Raw genomic sequence first — 21,357 nt, 5'->3', positions numbered from 1 at the left:
GATGACCTTACAGGAGCCACACTGTAGTTCTGCACACAATGTGGATAATGACTTTCCCATGGCTGAGTAGAGGGAACCTCCTTCCTTCCCTTAGCCTTTCCAGCTGATTTACTCTAGCCTCTCCGAGACCCAAAGCCAACTGCAATTAGGGCAGAATTGCATGCAGCTGGTTGGGAAGCATGGCTGGATGCTCAGAGGAGCATCTAGTGACCCTCCTGGATGCCTGTGAGCTAACTAACTTCAGTAGTTAACAAGCTCAGCTGTGGTGATCTCTGCAGGCACACTTAACTCAGGACCATGATGATAGTTTGTCACAGAAGCTAGTTATGTATAACATGTGTGCTCAGATCATGCTCATATATCATGCTCACACATCATGTATACTGCACATAATAACAGAATTTTAAATGATATTTCTTAGTCTGATATTTTCACATAGGTGAACTTTTTAAAATTCTTTGATATAATTTTAGGTAACTGGATATTATTAACTAATTGGTAACTTTTAAAATATTTAAAAAATTTTGTTGAGCTTTCACAATAGGCAAATACATTAACAAGTCCTGTAGTGAGTCTATTTATAGTAAATATGAGTAATTATCTAAATCTTATATATATTCCTTTGAAGTAGTTAATTAAAGTAAGCTATGAGTTTACAGTTATTTTTTGTTAATTTTTTTAAAATTATGTTTATTTATTGTATTTATTATGCATGTAGGCTTGCAGGCCAGAAGAGGGCACCAGATCTCACTACAGGTGGTTGTGAGCCACTATGTGGTTGCTGGGAATTGAACTCAGGACCTCTAAGAACAGCCAGTGCTTTTAACATCTGAGCCATCTCTCCAGCCCAATTTTTGTTAATTTTTTTGTTTTCTTATCAATACAGTATTTATTTGTCTTCTTTCTGTCAAACCCTGAACCAAATACTTTCCCCAGACTTCCTGGGGCAATATAGGAAAAGGAGACACAGGTCACATGGGATATGAAAAACGATGGGAGGCAGAAGTGGAGACACCTGCTTCACATGGGGAAGAGGAGGAGAAAGACCACCATTAGGCAGAAAAGCCCCATGCTCTGAGAGGCAAAACCCAGAATTATGTAGAAGAGCTGTTGCTTCAGATCAGGGTATAGCCAATGATGAGGCTCCCCAAAACAGTCCCAGCCTCAGAGCCAGCCGTCCCAACTGTAGCAGCCCCAATGAACTTGGTGGCTGTGTCAGTGTCCCTTGAAATGGAGCTGGTTTGAAGCTGTAGCTAGGGGTGAGTGAAGTCAGAGGATATGGACTGCCAAGCTGCTGAGAGGCCCTAATGTGTCAGTGTTCTGTGGTTGGTTCAACTCTACTTCAGATAGCAGACACCTCAGCAGCTGAGAGGTGCTGCTGATCAAGGAACTTGTAGAGACAAACTTTTATTAGGCACACATTTTCAGGGCTTGGGGTCAAGAGCTGTTCTCAGAGTAGAGAAGGCAGAGTGGTGTTGCTAGTTAATTTTTAAAAACATGAAATCTCAGTATAAAAAATGCTGAATGTGCTAAAAAGTTTTAAACATTTGCCTTATTAGTATTTGGTTCTTGTTTGAGGTCCTTGTTTGCTCTGTTGGATGTCACTTAGCAGTAGATGTTTTTGTTTTGGTGTCTCTTGTAGCCAGGAGAAAATAATGTGCTAAAACATCATAGCTTTATCATTCTGTTATTGTATCTCTCTGCTTTGTGAAATGGCAGTATAGCCAAGGAGAAAGTGAACCAGTGATAGTCTGTAAGTCATCTTATTTAAGGGATTATTCAGTCTAATAGCCTTGGACATTAAACTATTAATTGATTTCTTTTTCTTCTTTTTTTTTACAGATCCTTCTGCAGAGGAATTGAGAAATCTAATGATGTTGCATGGAGGTCAATACCATGTGTATTATTCTAGATCCAAAACAACACACATTATAGCCACAAACCTTCCTAATGCCAAAATTAAAGAATTGAAGGGAGAAAAAGTAATTCGACCAGAATGGATTGTGGAAAGGTAAGTTTAGCTTTTGGTTAAATTTTAGTTTAGCCAGTAAGTTCTGTAAAAATTGGACTGCTTTTTATTGCTGTTGTAAAACTAGCCCTACCTCTTAAAGGTTCTACCTTCGAATAGCATGTCTGTGCTAAGTCTAAACACATGGCAATCCTTGGAGGGTATTTCAAATACAAAAATGTAGCAAATAGTGTTGCATGCAGCCTCAGCTGTCAGAAAGCAGAGGAGATAATAGAAGCCACAGGAAGCAGTTAGAAGCAGGACTTGATTGCATGTATTATCTGTGCAACAAATATTTATGTACTTAGGTGCTAGGCGGAGTTGTTTGTACTTAGGAAGTACTATTCGCTAAATCCTTTCACTCCCTCATGGAGCTTTCATTCTATTAGGAGAGACAAGACAGTTTCATACAAAGTAAATTGCATCTTTTTTTATTGTGTGTTTATGTTGGTTAATTTTTGTTAACTTAACACAAGCTAGTCATTTGAGAAGAGGGAACCTCAATTGAGACATTCTCTCCATCTGATTGGCAATAGGCAAATCTGGAACTTTTTCTTAATGATTTGTGGCATGGCTCAGTCTAGTGTGAGCTGTGCAGCTCCTGGGAAGTGGTCCTGGCATGTGTAACAAAGCAAGCCATTAAGTAACATGTATGCATGGCCTCTGCTTCAATTCCTGCCTCCAGGTTTCTGTCTTGAATTCCTGTCCTGACTTAACTTCATGATGGATTGTAAGGTGAAATAACCCCCTCCTCTTTAAATTGCTTCTGGTCATAGTATTTTTTAAAGAAGTAGAAAGCAAACTTAGTAGTATATGTCTTTTTAAAATCCCTTTAGTATGTTAATATAGCAGGCTAATATAGACGTCTATTTCTCAGAGTAGGGTCAAGAGAGAACAGTTTGTAATACTGTTACTTTGTTTCACTTTAATAGTACTAAAACAAAAAGATTCTAAGGCATTGTATGGGCTATACACTGAACTACACCCCTCAGCTTCTTGTATTCAAAAATTATCTATTAGGTTTTGGGTTTTTGAGGCAGAGTCTTAGCCTTGAACTCATCTCTATTCTCCTACATCACGCTCTTGGGTGCTGGGAATTACCACATTTAGCTCCTGTTATTTTTTTCATGATCATACTATTTTATCTCAGCTATTACTTTAAAAATGATAAAGTGTAATTAGTGAGGAAATTTAATTATAATCATTTTCTAATTTAAAATATGTCTTCTGGAACTTTGGTAAACCAAAACTTAAAGATTTATTGTCTGAAAGTGTGTGAGTGTGTGTTTTTGTGTATGTATGTGTGTGTGTGTGTGTGTGTGTGTGTGTGTAATCTGAAAATATATATAAATTTATAGGTGAATTACACTAAAATCAAGATTTTATACATGAATAAATTATAGTCAGTGTTATGAAGTGCTTAAGGAATGGCTCGGATGGTAATGTGCTTGCAGTAGAAGTGTGAAGACCTTCCTTCATGTATCCAAAACCCATATAAAGTCATATTTGTAGCACACATCTGTAATTACAGTTCTCTTATAAGGAAGGTGATGAGAGCCAGAAGTTGGAGAATCCTCAGAAGCTCATGGGCTGCCAGTTTTATGTACATAGCAGCAGCACATAAAGAGACTTTTCCTTAAAGAAGATGAAAAGTAAGGACTAGGTACCTGAGGCTGCCTGCTGCTCACACAACATGAATGCTGGCATACACATAGGCACAACACACACAAGTTCAGTGTATAGGAGCATAGTCGAATTGTATGATGGGGTGCTAATGAAGCAAACTTAGAGACTATCTAAGTCAATTGCTTGAGAGAGAGAGGTGCTTCCATAAATTTATATAAAATTATGGAGGCCAGAAGAGGGCATTAGATTCTCTGATCCTCTGCAAGAGTAGTACATGCTCTTAACCACCAAGCCATCTCCAGTACCCAACTTTTTTTTTCCTGTAATTACAGCTTTAACTGTAATGCTAACATAATCCATGAACTTATTCCATAGAGTCCATTCATCATATATGGTGAAAGTAGTCACATAAATTGTTTAAAAATGAGAAGCAACTTGATAGTAGAAATGACTGTCCTCGGGCTCTGGGCATAATTGGGTTCATTTCCAAATTTCATAATCCTCTATTCATACGATCTGGATTTAGAAACTTTATACATTTATTGAAAGCTTGATTCCTCTTTTGTAAAAGAGTGTGGGTGCCAGAGAGTTGGCTCAGCAGATAAAGTCACCCATTGCCAAGCCCGAGGACCTAAGGATTCACATGGTAGAAAAAGGCAAGAACTGACTCCTGCAAATTTATGTGTGTGCTATGGCATGCTTATACCTATACCCCCACCCTCCACCTCCCATGTGCAGCCACACACACACACACACACACACACACACACACACACGCACGCACGCACGCACACATTTATAAACTGATGGTATCTCTGTATCTGTTGTGGTTATGTGAAAACTAGTAATCATTTGTGCAGACTAAACATGTTGGGCATGTTGTGAGGCATACTGTACAAGAAGCTATTGCCATTAACCTTTATTCTGTAAAGCTTAATAACTTTTAGTATTTAAATTCTTAGAAGTTCAAAAACGCTTTTACTACTTCTAGAGAGTGAGACAAATCTAGCAGATTAAAAGGTCTATAAACTTTGGAGAGAGTAAATGTGAAGTCCCATCCCTTGACCATCCCACTACTTCTCTTGTGCTGTGTTTTGTTATGTAGGATTGAAAATTGTGGCTTTTAGCCATGTCTCCTTATAAGACTTATGTCAGTTTCTCAGGGTTAGAAGTCAGCCTCACTCTGGAAAAGAAATGTGTTGTCCCAGACAGTCCTGTTGCTGTTCCATGGCTGGAATTCAGGTCTGAGTTTGTAGTCCTTTCACTTCGAAAGATGGAGGGGACTTGACAGTAACAGAGACAGGGTGAGAGGCTCTTGCTGAGTGGGCTTTATCTGCTTAGACCAGCCTTTGCAGAATACACCTAAGAAGATTCCATAATAGGTAAAGCAGCTGAGATACTACACATTTTAAAACAGGGTTTTAATTAAAGTTTTAAATGACTGTAAATGACTTAGGTGACCTGTTGACCTCATTTTTGCATGAGCAGATAAAGTCAGTAACTAACTGGTTTGCCCAAGAAGTAGGGCTAGATTTAGAATTCAGATTTTCTGACTCCTGTATGTGTCTAATCTACACCATTTGTCTGGGCTTGGTATAGAAGAATAGACTCAGGCACAACTGAATCATTTTTCACATGGTATCTTTTATATGGGGGCATGCTTTTTTTTTTTTTTTTTTTTTTTTTTTTTGAGAGCGTGTTTCGAGACAGGATTTCTTTGTGTAGCTGTGTAGGTTTGGAGCCTATTCTGGAACTTGTTCTGTAGACCAGGCTCGAGCTCACAAAGATCCACCTGGCTCTGCCTCCCAAGTGCTGGGATTAGAAGCATGCACTACCACCGCCCTGCCATAAATCTTAATATATAAAATTAATGTCAAATGTATGTTCTTATAGCATGAACTAGTTTGGGTTAAATTGCAGGACTTTTCTTTTTGTACACTACTTGTAGACATGTTGATCTCAGCATTTAAATGAGATTTTCGTTACACGTTTTTTATTTAATAGCTGATACATACTATTCTATAATTGGTTTTTCTCTTTAACTTTGAGCAGTTTTAAAATGCTTTCATTAGAATTCCTTAAGTCTGCCATTAAACCTGAGCTAATATAGGCATGATTATAATGCCTTAACTTTCAGGAGGCAGGGGAGTCCTTCAGTGAGAAGTCAGTGTACATTAAAGTATAAGATTTTTTTTCATTGAAGTATTTGTCTTGCTGTTTCCATGAGACAGACTTAATGTGAATTTTGAAATGTATTTTAGAGATACTCTTTGTGACACAATCCTACTGGCCCATCTACCCTGTCATATGCCATGGGAGCACAATTTGTAATGTAAATTTTATACCTGACATGGACAAAAACTTGGACTTCAAATTATATTCAATGTATATATAAATGTGTATTCCATATTTAATCTTGATGTTTACATTATTCTTTTACAGCACTACAACATTCTTCTGAGATTATTTTTGCTAGACTAACTAACCAACACCAGCATTTCTAGGTGTCTATTTCTCAACATTTATTATTATATCTTATTAGAAATTATGCTCTTAGAGCTGGAGGGTCAGCAGTTAAGAGTACTGCCTACTCTTTTAGAGACCCAGATCCTGTTGGTTTCCAGCATTCACGTGGCATCTCATAACTGTCTCTTAATTCCAATTCAAGGCTTCTGGTACTCTCTTCTGTCCTCTGTGGGTACCAGGAATACATGTAATGCAGACACATGCAAGCAGAACATTCATACACATAAAGCGTGAATAAATAAATAAAATAAAATGTTCTCTTCGTAGTATAAAGAACGAAGAAAACAATGTGGACTGTGTAGGAGAAAGAGCAGGGAGCTGTACCTATATTGTTCTTTTCTGAGTTTGTGATATCTTGATGTGTGACTGAAAAGCTTAGAGAATTCAGGATGGGCCAAGTGGAGTTCAGTTTTGGATGTGTAAGGATTGTTTAGTGAGCTGGATTTTGGTGGCATACTCCTTTAATCCCAGTACTGGAGAGGCAGTGACAGGTGGATCTCTCTGAGTTCAAGGCCAGCCTGGTCTACAGAGTGAGTTCCAGGACAGCCAGGGCTACACACAGAAACCCCGTTTCGGAAAAACTACAAACAAACAAAGATTGCTTTTGGTGAGATAATTAGTAACGAAGATCATAGTTATTTTCTTGGTACATACTTAGATCCTTTGTTATCTGAAGCCCCCTTTTGAAAAAAAAATGAAAGGTCCATACCTGAATGGCTTTGCAGGTATTCAATGATAGTTTTCTGATGGATAATGACTACAGCATTTGATTTGCAGAATTCTTTCATATAAAGAAAGTGCTTTTGTTACAGACGCAGGGAATATTTTTTATTTTAATTTTTGAAAATATTCTAGAATCTGCTTATAACTGCTAATTTAAAGTCATTGGCAATTGATAAGACTAGGATCTGATTCAGAAAACTGAGATAGAAAGTTGACTTTGAGAGAGAATTTTACCTGGACTACATGGAAAGTAAAGCAGGAGTCAAGACTCATTAGTGACAGGCATGGTAGGTATCTTGCACTTAAAATCCCAGCACTCAGGACGCAGAGAGGTAGGAGGGTTTTGAGTTCTAGGCTAGCCTGTGCTAAGTAGGAAAAAAAAAAATCTCATCTAAGTGGATGAATATTTAAGTTTACAGTATATATGTGTGTGATCTGTTGTATGGAAGTTATACTCTTGGACATGATTCATGATATAGTTTCAGAGATCAGGCATGTTCAGGTTGGTTTGGCTGAGGACCAGAAGATATCAACGGACATGGAAAACTCACTGTTGTAAGGAAACATAGTAGCTTTTTCTGGTAAAGTGAAGAATGCATTACCTCTTCTCTGCTTTTTAATATTTTGGCTCTTCTCCCTTTTTTTCTTTCTATAAAAATAGTATATAGTATAGAGAAATCAACAAATATTAGATTAATTAATCTGAGAAAAATGTGAAAGATGCTGTGTTTGGTGCTTCCACATGTACATGTGTGTTCGTTCATGTATAAAAGGCTGAGGTTGATGTTAGGTGGGGAACATGAGAGGAAAGATAACCTGTTTTTTGTTTGTTTTTGTTTTTGTTTTTTCCCCCCGAGACAGGGATTCTCTGTGTATCTTTGCGCCTTTCCTGGAACTCGCTTTGGAGATCAGGCTGGCCTTGAACTCACAGAGATCCGCCTGGCTCTGCCTCCCGATTGCTGGGATTAAAGGCGTGTGTCACCACTGTCCGGCTATGTCTTTTTTATTTTATATTTTAAAGACAGGGTCTCTCATTGAACCTGGAGCTCACCATTTCAGCTAGACTGGCTGGTGTAAATTTCTGGAGTCCTCCCGTCTCTGCTTTTTTAGAGCTAGGATTACAAATGTGCACCACCATAACTGACTATGTGGTGCTTGAGATCCAAACTCAGGTCCTCATACTCTTGTGACCAGCACGTAAGACTGACCCCTCTCCCTGGCTGGAAAAAAAAATCTTGTAAAAATATACTTTTATACAATGTTTCTGTCCTTATACCTGAAGATTGATTAATGGATAAGCAGGGATAATTGAGCGTACAGGTGATTTTTTTTTTTTTTTCTTTTTTTTGGCTAGCATTACTATGTACAATTGTGCTCTGGGCTTTAATTCCTAAGGATCTCTAAGGATTTGTGACTTGAGACTTGCAGTATTTCAATTGACTAGTTCCTGTTCTGACACGTTCTGTGGACTTACAAAACTAATTCTGCTGGGTACATGGTCCTTGGGAGTTGAATTAGACCATTAAGTGCTCAGTGTTGACCCTAGAATTTGTGTCACCCTGCCTGCTATGATTAAGGTCATTAAGGTAGAGAAGTAAGCACAAGATTAGGGCATTTTATTTATTTATTTATTTTTGTTTTGTTTTTTGGTTTTTTGAGACAGGGTTTCTCTGTGTAGTTTTGCGCCTTTCCTGGAACTCACTTTGTAGACCAGGCTGGCCTCGAACTCACAGAGATCTACCTGCCTCTGCCTCCTGAGTGCTGGGATTAAAGGCATGCACCACCACTGCTTGGCTTTATTTGTTTTTTGCCTGTTGGTTTTACTTAAAATGTGCAAATGCTGTACATGGGTGTTATTTTGTGCTGTCCTTTCCCTGTCATCCATGGTGAAAATGGGGAGAGTTTCAGTGGATTCCATTGAGTATTAAGTATATCTGCTTGAGGATGCAGGGAAGGAACAGGTGAATTGTCAAAAATAAAAACTTAACAGGGTAAATCCATAGTTTGGCAGTTAAGACCATAAATTTTCAAAGGGGGGGTAATTGATTTGATAAAGAGTAAAATAATAGCTGGTGGTGATTTAATCCCAGCACTTGGGAGGTAGAGACAGGCAGATCTGAGGCCAGCCTGGTCTAAGGACAGCCAAGATTCTGTATAGAGAAACTCTCTCGAAATATGAAAGAAAAAAAAAAACATAAAGTAATAAATGTCTAACTTCAGGATTTTTGGTTCTGGTAATGTTAACTTGTAATTTTGGTATAGTTTGATAATCCATTTAGTTAAATGAAAATTAAAATATTTTATAACCTGTATGTTTTTTACTGTTGTGATTTAGTACTTTCAGCATTTGGATATAGTGTAAGGTACATTCAGTAGGATTATTAAACATATCTCAATATAATTACACAAACGACATAGGTTGTATAATTATTTAGTTTCATTTTTAGAGTATCTCACAAGGGTGATACTTTCCTGTATTATAATTGTTGGCTCAATTGTTTAAAAATTGGTTATCTGAGACAGTTCAGTTATTTCCCACAGAGATTGTTTCTTTCAAGCTGTGCCAAAGGTAGAAGAAAATTTTTAAGAAAATAAAAATGTTGAGACTTTGATTCATGAGACAAAAGTTTAGGTTTTTGTTATTTTCCTAAATAATTTTAAAAGAAACTTTTTTAGTATGTATTTTGGTTTATAAACCAGAGACTTACTGAAAAAACATACACTGAGCTGAAGCGATGTCTGTGTCCACACGTCTGACAACCTGAGTTTGATTACCATGGCCAAATGTGACTCAACCTAAAGCTGTCCTCTGACTTCCACTGAGTCTGTTAGTCTCAGTCTGTCTGTCTGTGTCCCTCTCTCTCCCCTCAAATGTGATTTTTTTTTTTTATTAAAAAAAGGAAAAGAAAAGAAAAACATTTCCTAATGTTTAAAGATCCACTTGCTTTAATATATGGTTATTTTCCCAAACATTAGTAGTCAGTTATTTGAAATTTCAAGGTGAAATGATATTTTTAAAGATAGATAGTAACCAGCGTAACTCATAACTTATTAGCAAGCAAAAATCATAAGACAGCTTAATGAAGATAGGTAGGGTGACATATGCCTATAATCCCAACATTTGGGAAGTCAATGCAGAAAGATCAGGAGTTTAAGGCCAGCCTGAACTACTTGGGACTCTGCTTCAAGATAGTCAGATTAGTTTTAGCTTTGAAGCATAAAAGGAGTGTGCCAGTACCACATAGTATTGGAGTACTCAAGTTCACTTAGATGTAGTCACAGTGTTTGAGCTGTAATGAACATTTGGAGTTAGACATGTTTCTGCTCCTGATGATCATACCAAAAAATTTGTCTCTTACAACTCTGGTACACAAAAAACTATAAATTTCTGATTATTTTAATAATACTGAAATTATTTTGTCCTATATTCTGTAATTTTTAGTTTTTACTTTTAATCTATCTAGTATATATGTAGACCACTGAAATGGAAGAAGAAATAAACTAGGAAACAGATGACCTGTTTGATGAAGCACATTTTTCAAAACACTGACTTTTCTTGAAGCTCATTTTCACCTATTCTGAAACTCTGGTGTTGCCTTTTTGTTTCAGCATCAAAGCTGGGAGACTCTTGTCCTACATTCCATATCAGCTGTACACCAAGCCATCCAGTGCACAGAAGAGTCTCAGCTTCAGTCCTGTGTGCAAACCCGAGGATCCCGTGCCAGGTCCAAGCAATATAGCCAAACATCTCAACAACAGGGTGTAAGTTTGTAGATAGTAAACCAACAAAAATGATTTTAGTAGTGAGTATGGTCTCCATTGTATTGAAGATAGAAGCAAATATTTTAAAAGCTGGGCATTCAACTTTAATAAACATTAAAATATATGCAGGGCTATTTTTCCTATAAATAAACCAGTTTTGGAATAAATGTTCAGAAGTACATTATAGACAAATTTTTCTAATTATACTAGATTCTCTTCTTAGTAGATATTCTCATTTTTTTTGTGAATTTTTATGAAAATAAGTATTTCCTCATAAGCAATTTTCTGTGTTTTGTTACTTTCTCAAAAAAACAACTAACTGTACCAGCTTTACTTATGTTCCATGCATAGAAAAATAGTGAAAATGCAGGTTACTCTTGAAAAATTAAGCATTTATAATTTTAAGTATGTAAATATATTAGTTGATTCTCAGTTATAGATGTGGAGTGAATCTAGACTTTATTATGTGGTTTTAAAAATAGATACTAATTTAAGTTTTAATTGCAGTAATACTGAGTTAATTGGTTTCACAGTTAAAGTGGTGGTTTGTTGCCTTAACTTGTATATCAAGTGGTTCATTATCACTAGCCTTCTCTTTGTTATTAAATTGCTTGCTTTGGGAGTTGGATATATTTTTCCAAAAGATCAGTAATCTAACCTGGAAGGATCCAGTATCACTACCTTCTGTAACTTTTTGTTCTTGACACTTGTCATTTAACTAATATCCATTTAGAACTCTACCCCCAATTTTTAAAATATACTTCAAAGTATTAGTCTTCAAAATACTGTCAAAAATCCACTAATAACATGAGGAAAATCCACAAAATACACACCTTTTTTTCCTTACACCAGTACAAGTAGAAAATAGATTTCTTTTCAAATTTATTTCTGTTGACAGTTTTAGAAAGAATTTATCTTTAAGATCTGACTTTTGTTTGTTTTGTTTTTTGGTTTTTCAAGACAGGGTTTCTCTGTGTAGTTTTGGTGCCTTTCCTGGAATTCACTCTATAAACCAGGCTGGCCTCGAACTCAGAGCTGTCCACCTGGCTCTGCCTCTCAAGTGCTGGGGTTTAAGGCGTGTACCACTGCTGCCAGGCAAGATCTGACTTATTAAATACAAGTACAAATAATTTTAGTTGTTGCTTAAATATATGTTATACTATATTTCTTACACAGCTGTTTTCCAAATGTACATTTGTCTAGCCTGGGATATCAGCACAGAAATATGTATTATTAACAGTGTATTTTTTTACCAGTAATGTATGCATTTTTGTTGCATATACTACTTTTGTGCATGTAAAGACTCATAATGTTTTGACACAGGAAGCCTACTTGATGAGGGTTTTTTGTTGTTGTTGTTATTTTCTTACGTTACTTTAGTTAACTTCTTGGAGTTGGGTGAGGGCTAGCTATAGTTTGCATTTTAAATAAATTTAAATGACTCTTCACCTCCTGCTTTGTCCTTATGTTCAGGGGCAGGCTTCCTCTGAATAAGCTTTCTTTTTTTTCCAGTTTGTGTTCTTTTACTGGGCTTTTTATGAGAGTTGGATGTACTCAGAATTGGCTATCATAGACCATGAACGATTACAGATACAGCCAGAGCCTGAGACAAGTACAAATGGGTGGGGATTTGTTTCTGCATCCAACTTACATGATTTTTCAATATAGTCAGACTATCATTACTAATAAGTCAAATGGACATTAGGGTGCGGACCTTAAGACAACATCTGGTGGTGCTGGTATCTGACCCTTAGTATGGTGTTGTGTATGTTAGTTACTCCATTATCTGGAGTCCGAACTAATTGGAATAATTCTGTAAGCATTTGAAAAAATGAATCACTGATGAAATCTAGTTTTATGAATACAAATGAATTTTGTCTTCATTAATATTATTTAAAAATGTAGGGTAGTTAGGATGTGACTTTAGTATAACATATGTTATAGATCATACATTTGTAAAGCCTTTGACTATATATTTGATCTAGATTGCTTTTGGATATCTGTGACATCTAAATACACTTTTCTTGGTTAATTGTTGTCATTTTTCTTGTTAGAAATTGTACTGAGTTACTACCACACACTTGATCTTTACATCATGTCATCTGGAATAGAAGTAAGCCCAGTGTGTGGTTGAATACAATCTTACTGGCTCTCATGCAGACTGAAGCTAACTCTAGAGTCAGGACTTTAATCAAATATGTTGTGCTGTTAGGTTTAATATGTTAGAGAACAGCTTCCATGAAAAACAAATGTAAAACCAGGAGTAGGAACTCAGGTAAAACGTGTTCATTTTAGAAAAATAGATGTTATTTACATAGTAAATAAATGAAAACTACTGTGCTTTGGAATTCACAGGTGGATAGGTTCTAGATATTTTTTGTGGGGAAAGTTACAGAAAACCAATGGGCATGCCTGTGCATACCTGTAATTTCAGTACTTGATAAACTTACGTAAAAGGCTGTTTAAGTAGTGAGCAACTTAGACCCTGTTTTCAAAAAAACGTTGAATAGCAAAAAGAAGAAAGAAAATGTTCTTGTTTCTTTACTTTGGCCAAGAATTATCCTTTGTTCAAACAAAAATACAATGTTTATGATTTAGCTTTTCAGTATTTAAGAGGGAAACAGTAAATCACAAAGAGTATTTGTATTTTAAGCTTTCAAGTAAGATCCATTAACTTCAATTCTTCTCCTTTAGAAATCACATAGTGAAGAAGATTGAGACAGAAAATGAGGTGAAAGCAAATGGACTGAGCAGTTGGAGTGAAGAAGATGCCGATGATGATTTTAGTTTTGTGGATCGGGAGCAGACATTTCCAGGAAGGAAACAGAATGGAATATCGCATCCCAGAGACCCTGCTGCCATTTTTAATGGACACGCTCCTAGCTCTAATGGTGCCTTAAAGACGCAGGATAGCTTGGTGCCTGTGGGCAATAGTGTTGCCAGCAGGCTTTCTTTAGGTTCTGCCCAGGAGGAGAAGAGGGCAGAGAAGAGCAGCACTGACTTCAGAGACTGCACAGTACAGCAGTTGCAGCAGAGCACCAAGAATTCCCACAGAACTAATTCTCTCTCACCATCTTTGCACAGTACCACTAAAGTCAATGGTGCTCACCACTCCACTGTCCAGGGGCCTTCAAGCACAAAAAGCACTTCTGTTCTGACTCTTAGTAAGGTAGCACCTTCAGTGCCATCCAAACCATCAGACTGCAATTTTATCTCAGATTTCTATTCTCACTCAAGACTGCATCACATCTCAACATGGAAGTGTGAATTGACTGAGTTTGTCAATACCCTACAAAGACAAAGTAATGGTATCTTTCCAGGAAGGGAAAAGTTAAAAAAAATGAAAACAGGCAGGTCTTCCCTTGTTGTAACTGACACAGGTAGATACTAAAATTGTTTTTATTCAAAACAGTTAAAATTTGACGATTTTGTTCTGATGTTTTCATTGGTGTTCTAATCATTACAAACTTCTTTATACAAAAAGCCCCCAGGAATGCCAGGTTATGTAAGTTGCAGTAAGTAGAACAGAAAACTATTATTATTTTAGATTCAATTTAACTGTGGCTAACTGAAAATGTTAGGTCAATTCAATGCTGTCAGAACTGGGATTCCAAGTATTCCTTCCTAATGTAGACTTTATACGTTGTTGAAGTTTTGAACTGTACAAATATAACATTTTATATTCCATGCCTAATCTCCTGTGAGGATGAAGTTGTTTGGTAAGGGTAATTGTGAATTTCTCGCAGCTTACTTCATAATTCACTTTTGAAAATTAAACACTGACATGACTTGTACTTACAGTGGTAAACTTAGTGAGATTGTTGTTACATCCTCATAGATTGTTTATATTTATAATTTGTGTGTGTATTTAATACCTGTCCTCCAAATCCAACAGGAAGCTGTTTTGTGACAGTCATTAATTAAACTAGAATCTAGTTTAGACCTAGTTTGAAGTTTCAGTTGTTTTTGACAAAGGGCTTGGCTTTTTTTCTTTTCCAAGATTATGTGATAATAATCTATAACTGTGGAAAGGGAGACATAAAGAGAAAGATGCTAATGGTGTTTTAGATCCATGTGAGCTTTTATATTTGATCTATTCTAAGATGCTTTTAGTCAAATGATGTTTCAGTTTTCCTGAAATACTTCAGAATATCATAGTTGTTAGATTATATTATGTCTTGGTTCTTGATCTTAGCCAAAAGGCCAAGAAGCGATGTGTCTTGGTTCTTATAACCTGAAGATCACTTAGTTTTGAAAGTTTTAAAGTACTATTATGAATTAGATCCATTGATGGGAATAAATTCTTAAGTTTTTTAGTTGTAAGAAAGCGTTTGGTAGGTATTTGGTTTTATACATTCTGTTCCCCTTGAATATTTAATACTATTTTGGGTTGCTTACCTTATATTTCATGATATTTTTGTATATTAGAATTGTGATTGTAGTTTGCCTAACATGTGCAAGGCCCCGAGTCTGATAACTAGCACTGCCAAAGAAAGAAAGATTTATGATTATTAAAATTTACTTGATAAATCTTTCTGAAGGTAGCATAGAGAATGGCAAGGAAGTGCAAGGGTTTGAATTAGATAGCTTTTCTTGAATCCAGATCTTTACTCTGCCCTTTTCTGCAGCAGGAACATGCATTGGTAGTTGCCTTTCTTGCCTGTTTCCTTTCTGCAAGAGGCGTGATAGGAATTGATGGTGTCCAGCTTACAGTTTGTCTGCTTAAAGATAACATGAAAGATTCAGTGCCTTGCACATAATGAGACGAGGTAACTGTCTCACAGGTAATACGTGAAGTAGCACAATTGCTAGGGAGTAAGTTCTTTCAAAACCTATTATGAAACTGATAATCAAGAATATTACCTGAGGGTAGAACTTTGTGCAAGCCTGCAGTTCTTAGATTTAAGGCCTGTATTATTATATTTTGGAACACCAGGAGGAGTAATAGTAATAATGTTATTATAAAGTAACACTGTTCTAATAGTTGGGTATAATAACCCTTACAGATATATCTGAGGTTATTTAAAGCCATTGATTATCCTTATGAGATAATATTTATTTTTATCTCCATAAATGTAATAAACATGCTGCAGAACTCGTAACAAGTAATGGTGTAAGAAAAATTCCATTTGTATGTAGATTTGTGTTGACTACTTTTTGAAGCATGTTTATTTAGAACAGCAGCATGATAGTTGTAGACCTTGGAAATCAGATTGACTGGAGTGAAATTCCAGGCACACCCTCGTTGTATGACTTAAATTACTAATCTATAAAAGGTTGGGGTGAGAGTTCAGGTTAACCCCTGTAAACCCCTCATGTCTTCACACCTAACAGGAGAACTGGGTAGTAGTAGCCACTGTAATTGTTGTGTGTAGAATGTGGGGACTGGAGCTCATCAAAGGTTACTTATCTCCATGTAACTAAGCAACTGTAGGTACCAAAATTGTTTAAATAATCATAGATTTATCCCGTAGAATCATAATTTTAAGATGAGATTGTTAGAAAGTAGAATGATAACCATGGTATTGTTAGACTTGATTTAAAATTAGAAAACTAAAGGAACTGAAATTTGTCTATTGAGGTGATACAGAGGTGGTCCACTTATATTCTGTTATGTTGATGCTATTCTTCTTAAACAAGATTTCTAAAATTAACTAGACCTGTTTTTAGTGAGAAGAATTAGTTTTGGGTTTGAATGTTCTCTTTTTCCTTCTAGGCACTATGTCAGTATTGAGCTCACCCAGACATCAGAGCTGTGTAATGCATGTTGACATGGATTGCTTCTTTGTATCAGTGGGTATTCGAAATAGACCAGATCTCAAAGGTCTGTATTCTTGTTTGTTTTAAGAAAATTGATATATTGTTTTATATATTTGTGTGTGTGAGTGTCCCCCTCCGTCCCTCCGTCCGTCCGTCTGTCCCTGTCCTAATTGATAACAAAGTGTTCTTTGAAAAGTATTTTGATTTTCCTTGTTCAGTTCAGTTCTTTCCTTCAAATTATCTGGACTCTTATCAGAGGTATAAGAAAGTTAGAAAACCTCTGCTTGATGTAAGTTGAAATCTGCAGAGAATATTTTAGACTAAGAAGGGTTCTTTTATCTTGCATAGATGGGGGTTTCTGGATGTTTTCCATTTTTTAAAATTTTTTGTATTTTTTACTGTTTGTTACCTGGAATTTTGTGGTATTCTGTGTCTTCAGACTTCCTGTTGTCCTGTTCAAATAACTCCTCCCTTGATAGTCCCATCCTAACTTTTGCTGTGGTAATTTTGTATTACTGAGTTGAGTCATCTGAGCAAGTCTTTCTGTTCTAATAAAATTTCAGGGTTATTTACATGCTGCTTATTACTATTGGAAATACTCATTCAGAATTTTTAATAGTTCTTTCTGGAAGAGATAGCTACATTAGCATTTTTTTGAAGCGGTTTTTTTCTTATGTAAAGAAATAATAGTTAGGACACTGAGAATTCTAGAAAATCCTATATTCTCATCAGGGCTTTATTTTTATCCTGGGCAGTTGTTACTCCAACTTTGAATGGGGTTTTCAGGATATGAAAGAATTGATTTTAGCCTGTGGGTAGCTTACTATCTAGTATTTTGTAGGTTTTGTTTAGCTTGTGTGGATGGGCAGGAAAGTTGTGTGTATATATGTTTCTTTGTTCTGAGCCTTCTGCTTTTAAGCCTGTGCTCTCCAAATCAATTTCTGTCTTTTATGTTACCACTTTACAATGTTATAGCTGTCTTGTAACTTAATGCACACATAAAAGGAAATGATACATTAATGTTCTTTACCAAAGCAAAAACTTGGGGGACTGAAAATTCACATTTGGTTATATGTTAAATCAGATTTTGGTTTCTGTGCATGAATCTCTTAATTTATTTCTCTTGTTATAAAATTAAAAAGATAAGTATAGATGCTGGGCTTATTTATGCCAGTACTATAAAAAGTCTGTTCATAGATTGTTTTTCATTGTCCACCCCTATAATCTGAACCTGGGATCTGAGTTACCTATTTTTCATTGTGAGAAATCAAGCCATGAAAAACTGACTATGCTGTTTTTAGGTTGAGTCAGTTTATCAGAAATGTCACTAGGGCCATGCTTGGTGGCATAAGCCTAGTACTCCAGAGGCAGGTGGATCTTTGTAAGTTCATGACCAGCATGGTCTATATAGAAGATTCCAGAACTACTTAAAGAGACCTTGTCTTAAAGAAAGTCACTGAAATGTCCCTTTTGGGGGCCAACTGAAAGCCTTAGGTGATGTTAGATGGTGATGAGCATATTAGTTTTTTTTAAGACTAAGTTATTAAAAGAAAAAAAAAGTTTTGTTATAAAAATCCCATGAAAAAAATTTCACTACATGTTCTGAACATCCTTTTGTACTTAGAGAAACAATTTAATCTTCTTCTCACAGGAAAACCAGTGGCTGTTACAAGTAACAGAGGCACAGGAAGGGCACCTTTACGTCCTGGTGCTAACCCTCAGCTGGAGTGGCAGTATTACCAGAATAAAATCTTGAAAGGAAAAGCAGGTACAAATGAGTTCTTTGAAGCCATAATGCTCCTATGGATGACTCCTGGATATTTCTGTTGGTATTGGTGTTTTAGAAGTAAAAACAGAATAGAATAATTAGCTCTTCAAGTTTGAAGGTTTTAAGGATGCTAGTGACACCTTGAATCAAACCAAAACCTGAATCTAAACAGATGATGGGTTTATTGTTATGCTTTCTGAAATTAGATGATGGTGTTTTCCTGGAACTCAGTGAGGTGTGAATTTTAAAACTGATTAATCTGCTTTTTGTAAATTTAGTTTGGGAATGGAAGTCATGATCGTTTTGTAGAAATATTGATCTGGACTTGAGTTATTAACCATTGGGCTTATGTTACAGTGAAGACACTGACGTTGGTGTTCTTTAGTATTCATAGAATTTATAAAGCTAGGCACAGTGGTATCTAATACCAGCATTTGGGAGATGGTAGCAGGAGAAATGATGCTTTCAAGGGAAGCCTCGAGAACAGGGAAACCCTAAATCAAGAAAGCAGACAAACCTCTATTGGAATCATAATCTGAATGCTAGGATTATTCCTCATTTGAGTGAACTTGTTTCTTAGAAACATTTCATAGCTATCTAAACAATAGTAAGATTTTTTTTTTTTTGCCCCTGCCTTAAAGTTCCATAGAGTTTACTTAGAAAGTCTTTCACATTGTTTCATTAACTTTTGGAATATCTTGTGAAAACACAATAAAAAAAATCATTCTTCTAGAAAATAATAACCAGAAAAGAGACCTATAGCTCAGTAGAAAGGATCTAGTTTGGTTTTACCCCAGTCACTTCAGTTCCCTGTTTTGTCAGATATAAGGCATTGGGCATGTTTTAGAAAAGACCCTAGTGAAGCAAGAGTCTGGACATTGAATTTCTTTTCTGGAACTAGTCCTTTTGTTGGTTGTGAGCATCTGCACAGTGTACATTGGAAAGGGGAATTGTAGACACACATTTATTTTTTATGTATTTCCATTTCTCAAGTTTTCTATGGCTTTATTAGTTGTTAAATGTTTTCAGAGGTTTTGAGATCTCATGTTTCGTGTCAGTAGATTGTGGGGTAACTTACTGAACTTGTTGAGGCTTCACTTCCCTGTCTGTGGTTAGTTTCTTAAGTGTAATTTGTATAAGGTTTTTTTCTTTCTGTATTTTCTATGTGGTATTATTAAAAAGATAAAACTTTAAGTTCTAGAAAGAAAGTAATATGTAGCTGAAGGAAATTATAGTACTTGTCACATGTGAACATTTATTGAGCAGTTGTCAAAATAAGACAACTATACCAGATGTATATGTGTGGTGGCATCTCTTAAGTTCCTTTGTGCTCAGATTCTGGTGGGTAGAATCTAAGTCTGCTGCCTATTTGAGCAGTGTGCATCTAGATTCTGACCTTGGCAGGCATTCGTTCTTTGAAAGTAGCGGGGACATGTCTTCTTTTGTCTTGCTTTCCATCACTGTCTGCTCATACGTGAGTTTTGCAGCGGAATATTTTCTTTGGTTACTTAATTATCTTCCTCTTTGTAGCCACTGGATTTCCATAGTGTTTAAGTAGCCTTTTATAATTCATATCTCCTTCACTTCTGTGGATGGTGCACCAGAAGCCAAATATTAGAGGGACTGTTTAAGTTCCACTTGCATTGAAATTTGACAAAATAGATTTCCCTCTGCTTAGATAAAGTGACTGTAATACCTTGATTTCTTGTTTTAACTTGATGACATTCATTTTTGTATCTTAAGCCCTTTGACTCATTTGGACCTTACAAAAATATTTGCTATACATGGAAGGATTGTCGTGCCCAGAACTTGTTTTCCAATGCCTTTGTCCTACTTTTCCTGATCTTTCTTTCTCTGAGTCATTATTTGACATAGCACCAAAAATAAAGGTACTAAAGATCAGTTTAGAAGCTAGATTCTTTGACTTCTACACACTAGCTTTGTATAAATCAGTTCTAATATTTTGACTTGTGTGGTCAGGTTAGGCAGATATTACAACAAAAAAGCATCTATAGTCTTTTGGAAACTGGTTTCTTGTTCCTTATATTCAGAAACTAAGTCAATGTAACCAGGGCATTTCATCCATCTGTGACTTCCTCTGCCAGCTGTTTCCTGAATCATCTCATTGATGATTTCATTCAGAACCATTTAACCTCTGCACTTTATGGTTGGGGCCTTTTACCCCTTCCTGGATTCCCAGGATGCAGATGTTTTCTATCCCTTCAACAACTTCAGTTTTCATTCTAAAGAGCAACAGTTTAAAAAATCGTATTAGTCATAGATTTATTCTCAGCGATTTCTTTTTCACAGACTTGTGTCCTGGCCTCTGATTTCTCCAACCGTTCCTCCACATTCTCCATGTGCCCGTCTAGTTTGTCAAGTTTTGATCAGCAGTTCTCTACTTTGCCCTCCAGTGAGGACAGTGTGTCCCTGCATTTCCCTGAATCTCACATGAAGCAACTCACTCCGCTGGTGGAGAGACCCACGCACTCTGCTGCACTGTGGAACAGGTCAGCCAGCCCAGTGAAGAGGAACACCATGGTGCTGCCTCTCAGGCCAGGGCATTGGGGGCGCATGGACCACACTCTGTTCTCACTTCCAACATGAACTTTCTGTAATTTCCAAATGAGACTCTTAGGTTAAATAGTCCTTCAAATATAAAAATCAAGTTACTTCCTTTTAAAGCATAATTCGTGGTTATAACTTTGAAAGATGGCAGATTGTGGCTGTGGTCTTCGTTTAGTGGCACCCTCTGTTGGTCTGTTACTGACAATCCTTAAATTCTTACAGATTAGATAATGGACTGTTACAGAAACACTGGACAATCTACTCACTTTCTGTCTTGAGTTTGTAAGAGTATGGCATATATTATTTACATTTTACCAGAAATCATAGCTTGCATTGCATATTCTTGTTTTTATTTTTAGATGCAAGTAGCATTTAACTACCACCAAAATAGCAATTCTGTGTTTGGCTTGTATTCATGGTGTTGATGAATGGATGCTAAAATCTGGAAATATGTATATGGGTTGCATATTAGGTAAAAATGTTCATGGTTATTAGTCAGATAAAGAAGAGATACTTAAGCCTATAAAGCCAGATATTGTGTTGTGTTTTCTTGGTGGTGCAATAACTTGGCTGTTTTTTCATGGAACATTGAGTCTCTTAAATGGAAAAGAGGTAC

General features: G+C 36.3%; 1 protein-coding gene and 1 pseudogene across 7 annotated transcripts in view; one reads left to right on the top strand and one right to left on the bottom strand.

Moving 5' to 3' along the window:
• Rev1 (REV1 DNA directed polymerase) overlaps window positions 1–21,357 on the top strand; it is an 85,451-nt gene that overhangs the window by 36,580 nt on the left and 27,514 nt on the right. For 5 of the 7 annotated variants that reach the window (XM_036167842.1, XM_036167840.1, XM_036167839.1 and 2 more), the window contains 5 exons: window positions 1,843–2,011; window positions 10,493–10,645; window positions 13,340–14,025; window positions 16,362–16,469; window positions 18,057–18,173. In XM_036167842.1, the coding sequence (XP_036023735.1) occupies window positions 1,843–2,011; window positions 10,493–10,645; window positions 13,340–14,025; window positions 16,362–16,469; window positions 18,057–18,173 (1,233 nt within the window). Of the gene's footprint in view, window positions 1–1,842; window positions 2,012–10,492; window positions 10,646–13,339; window positions 14,026–16,361; window positions 16,470–18,056; window positions 18,174–20,483; window positions 20,684–21,357 lie in introns of all 7 variants that reach the window. The other 2 variants (XM_036167844.1, XM_036167843.1) reach the window with 1 other exon arrangement.
• LOC118569694 lies at window positions 1,021–1,422 on the bottom strand (annotated as a pseudogene).

This window comes from Onychomys torridus, chromosome 18 (genome assembly GCF_903995425.1).
Source record: "Onychomys torridus chromosome 18, mOncTor1.1, whole genome shotgun sequence".
Classification (NCBI taxonomy): Eukaryota; Metazoa; Chordata; class Mammalia; order Rodentia; family Cricetidae; genus Onychomys; species Onychomys torridus.
Note: the sequence above shows the minus strand (reverse complement) of the source record. Positions and strands in the feature narration are given on the sequence as shown.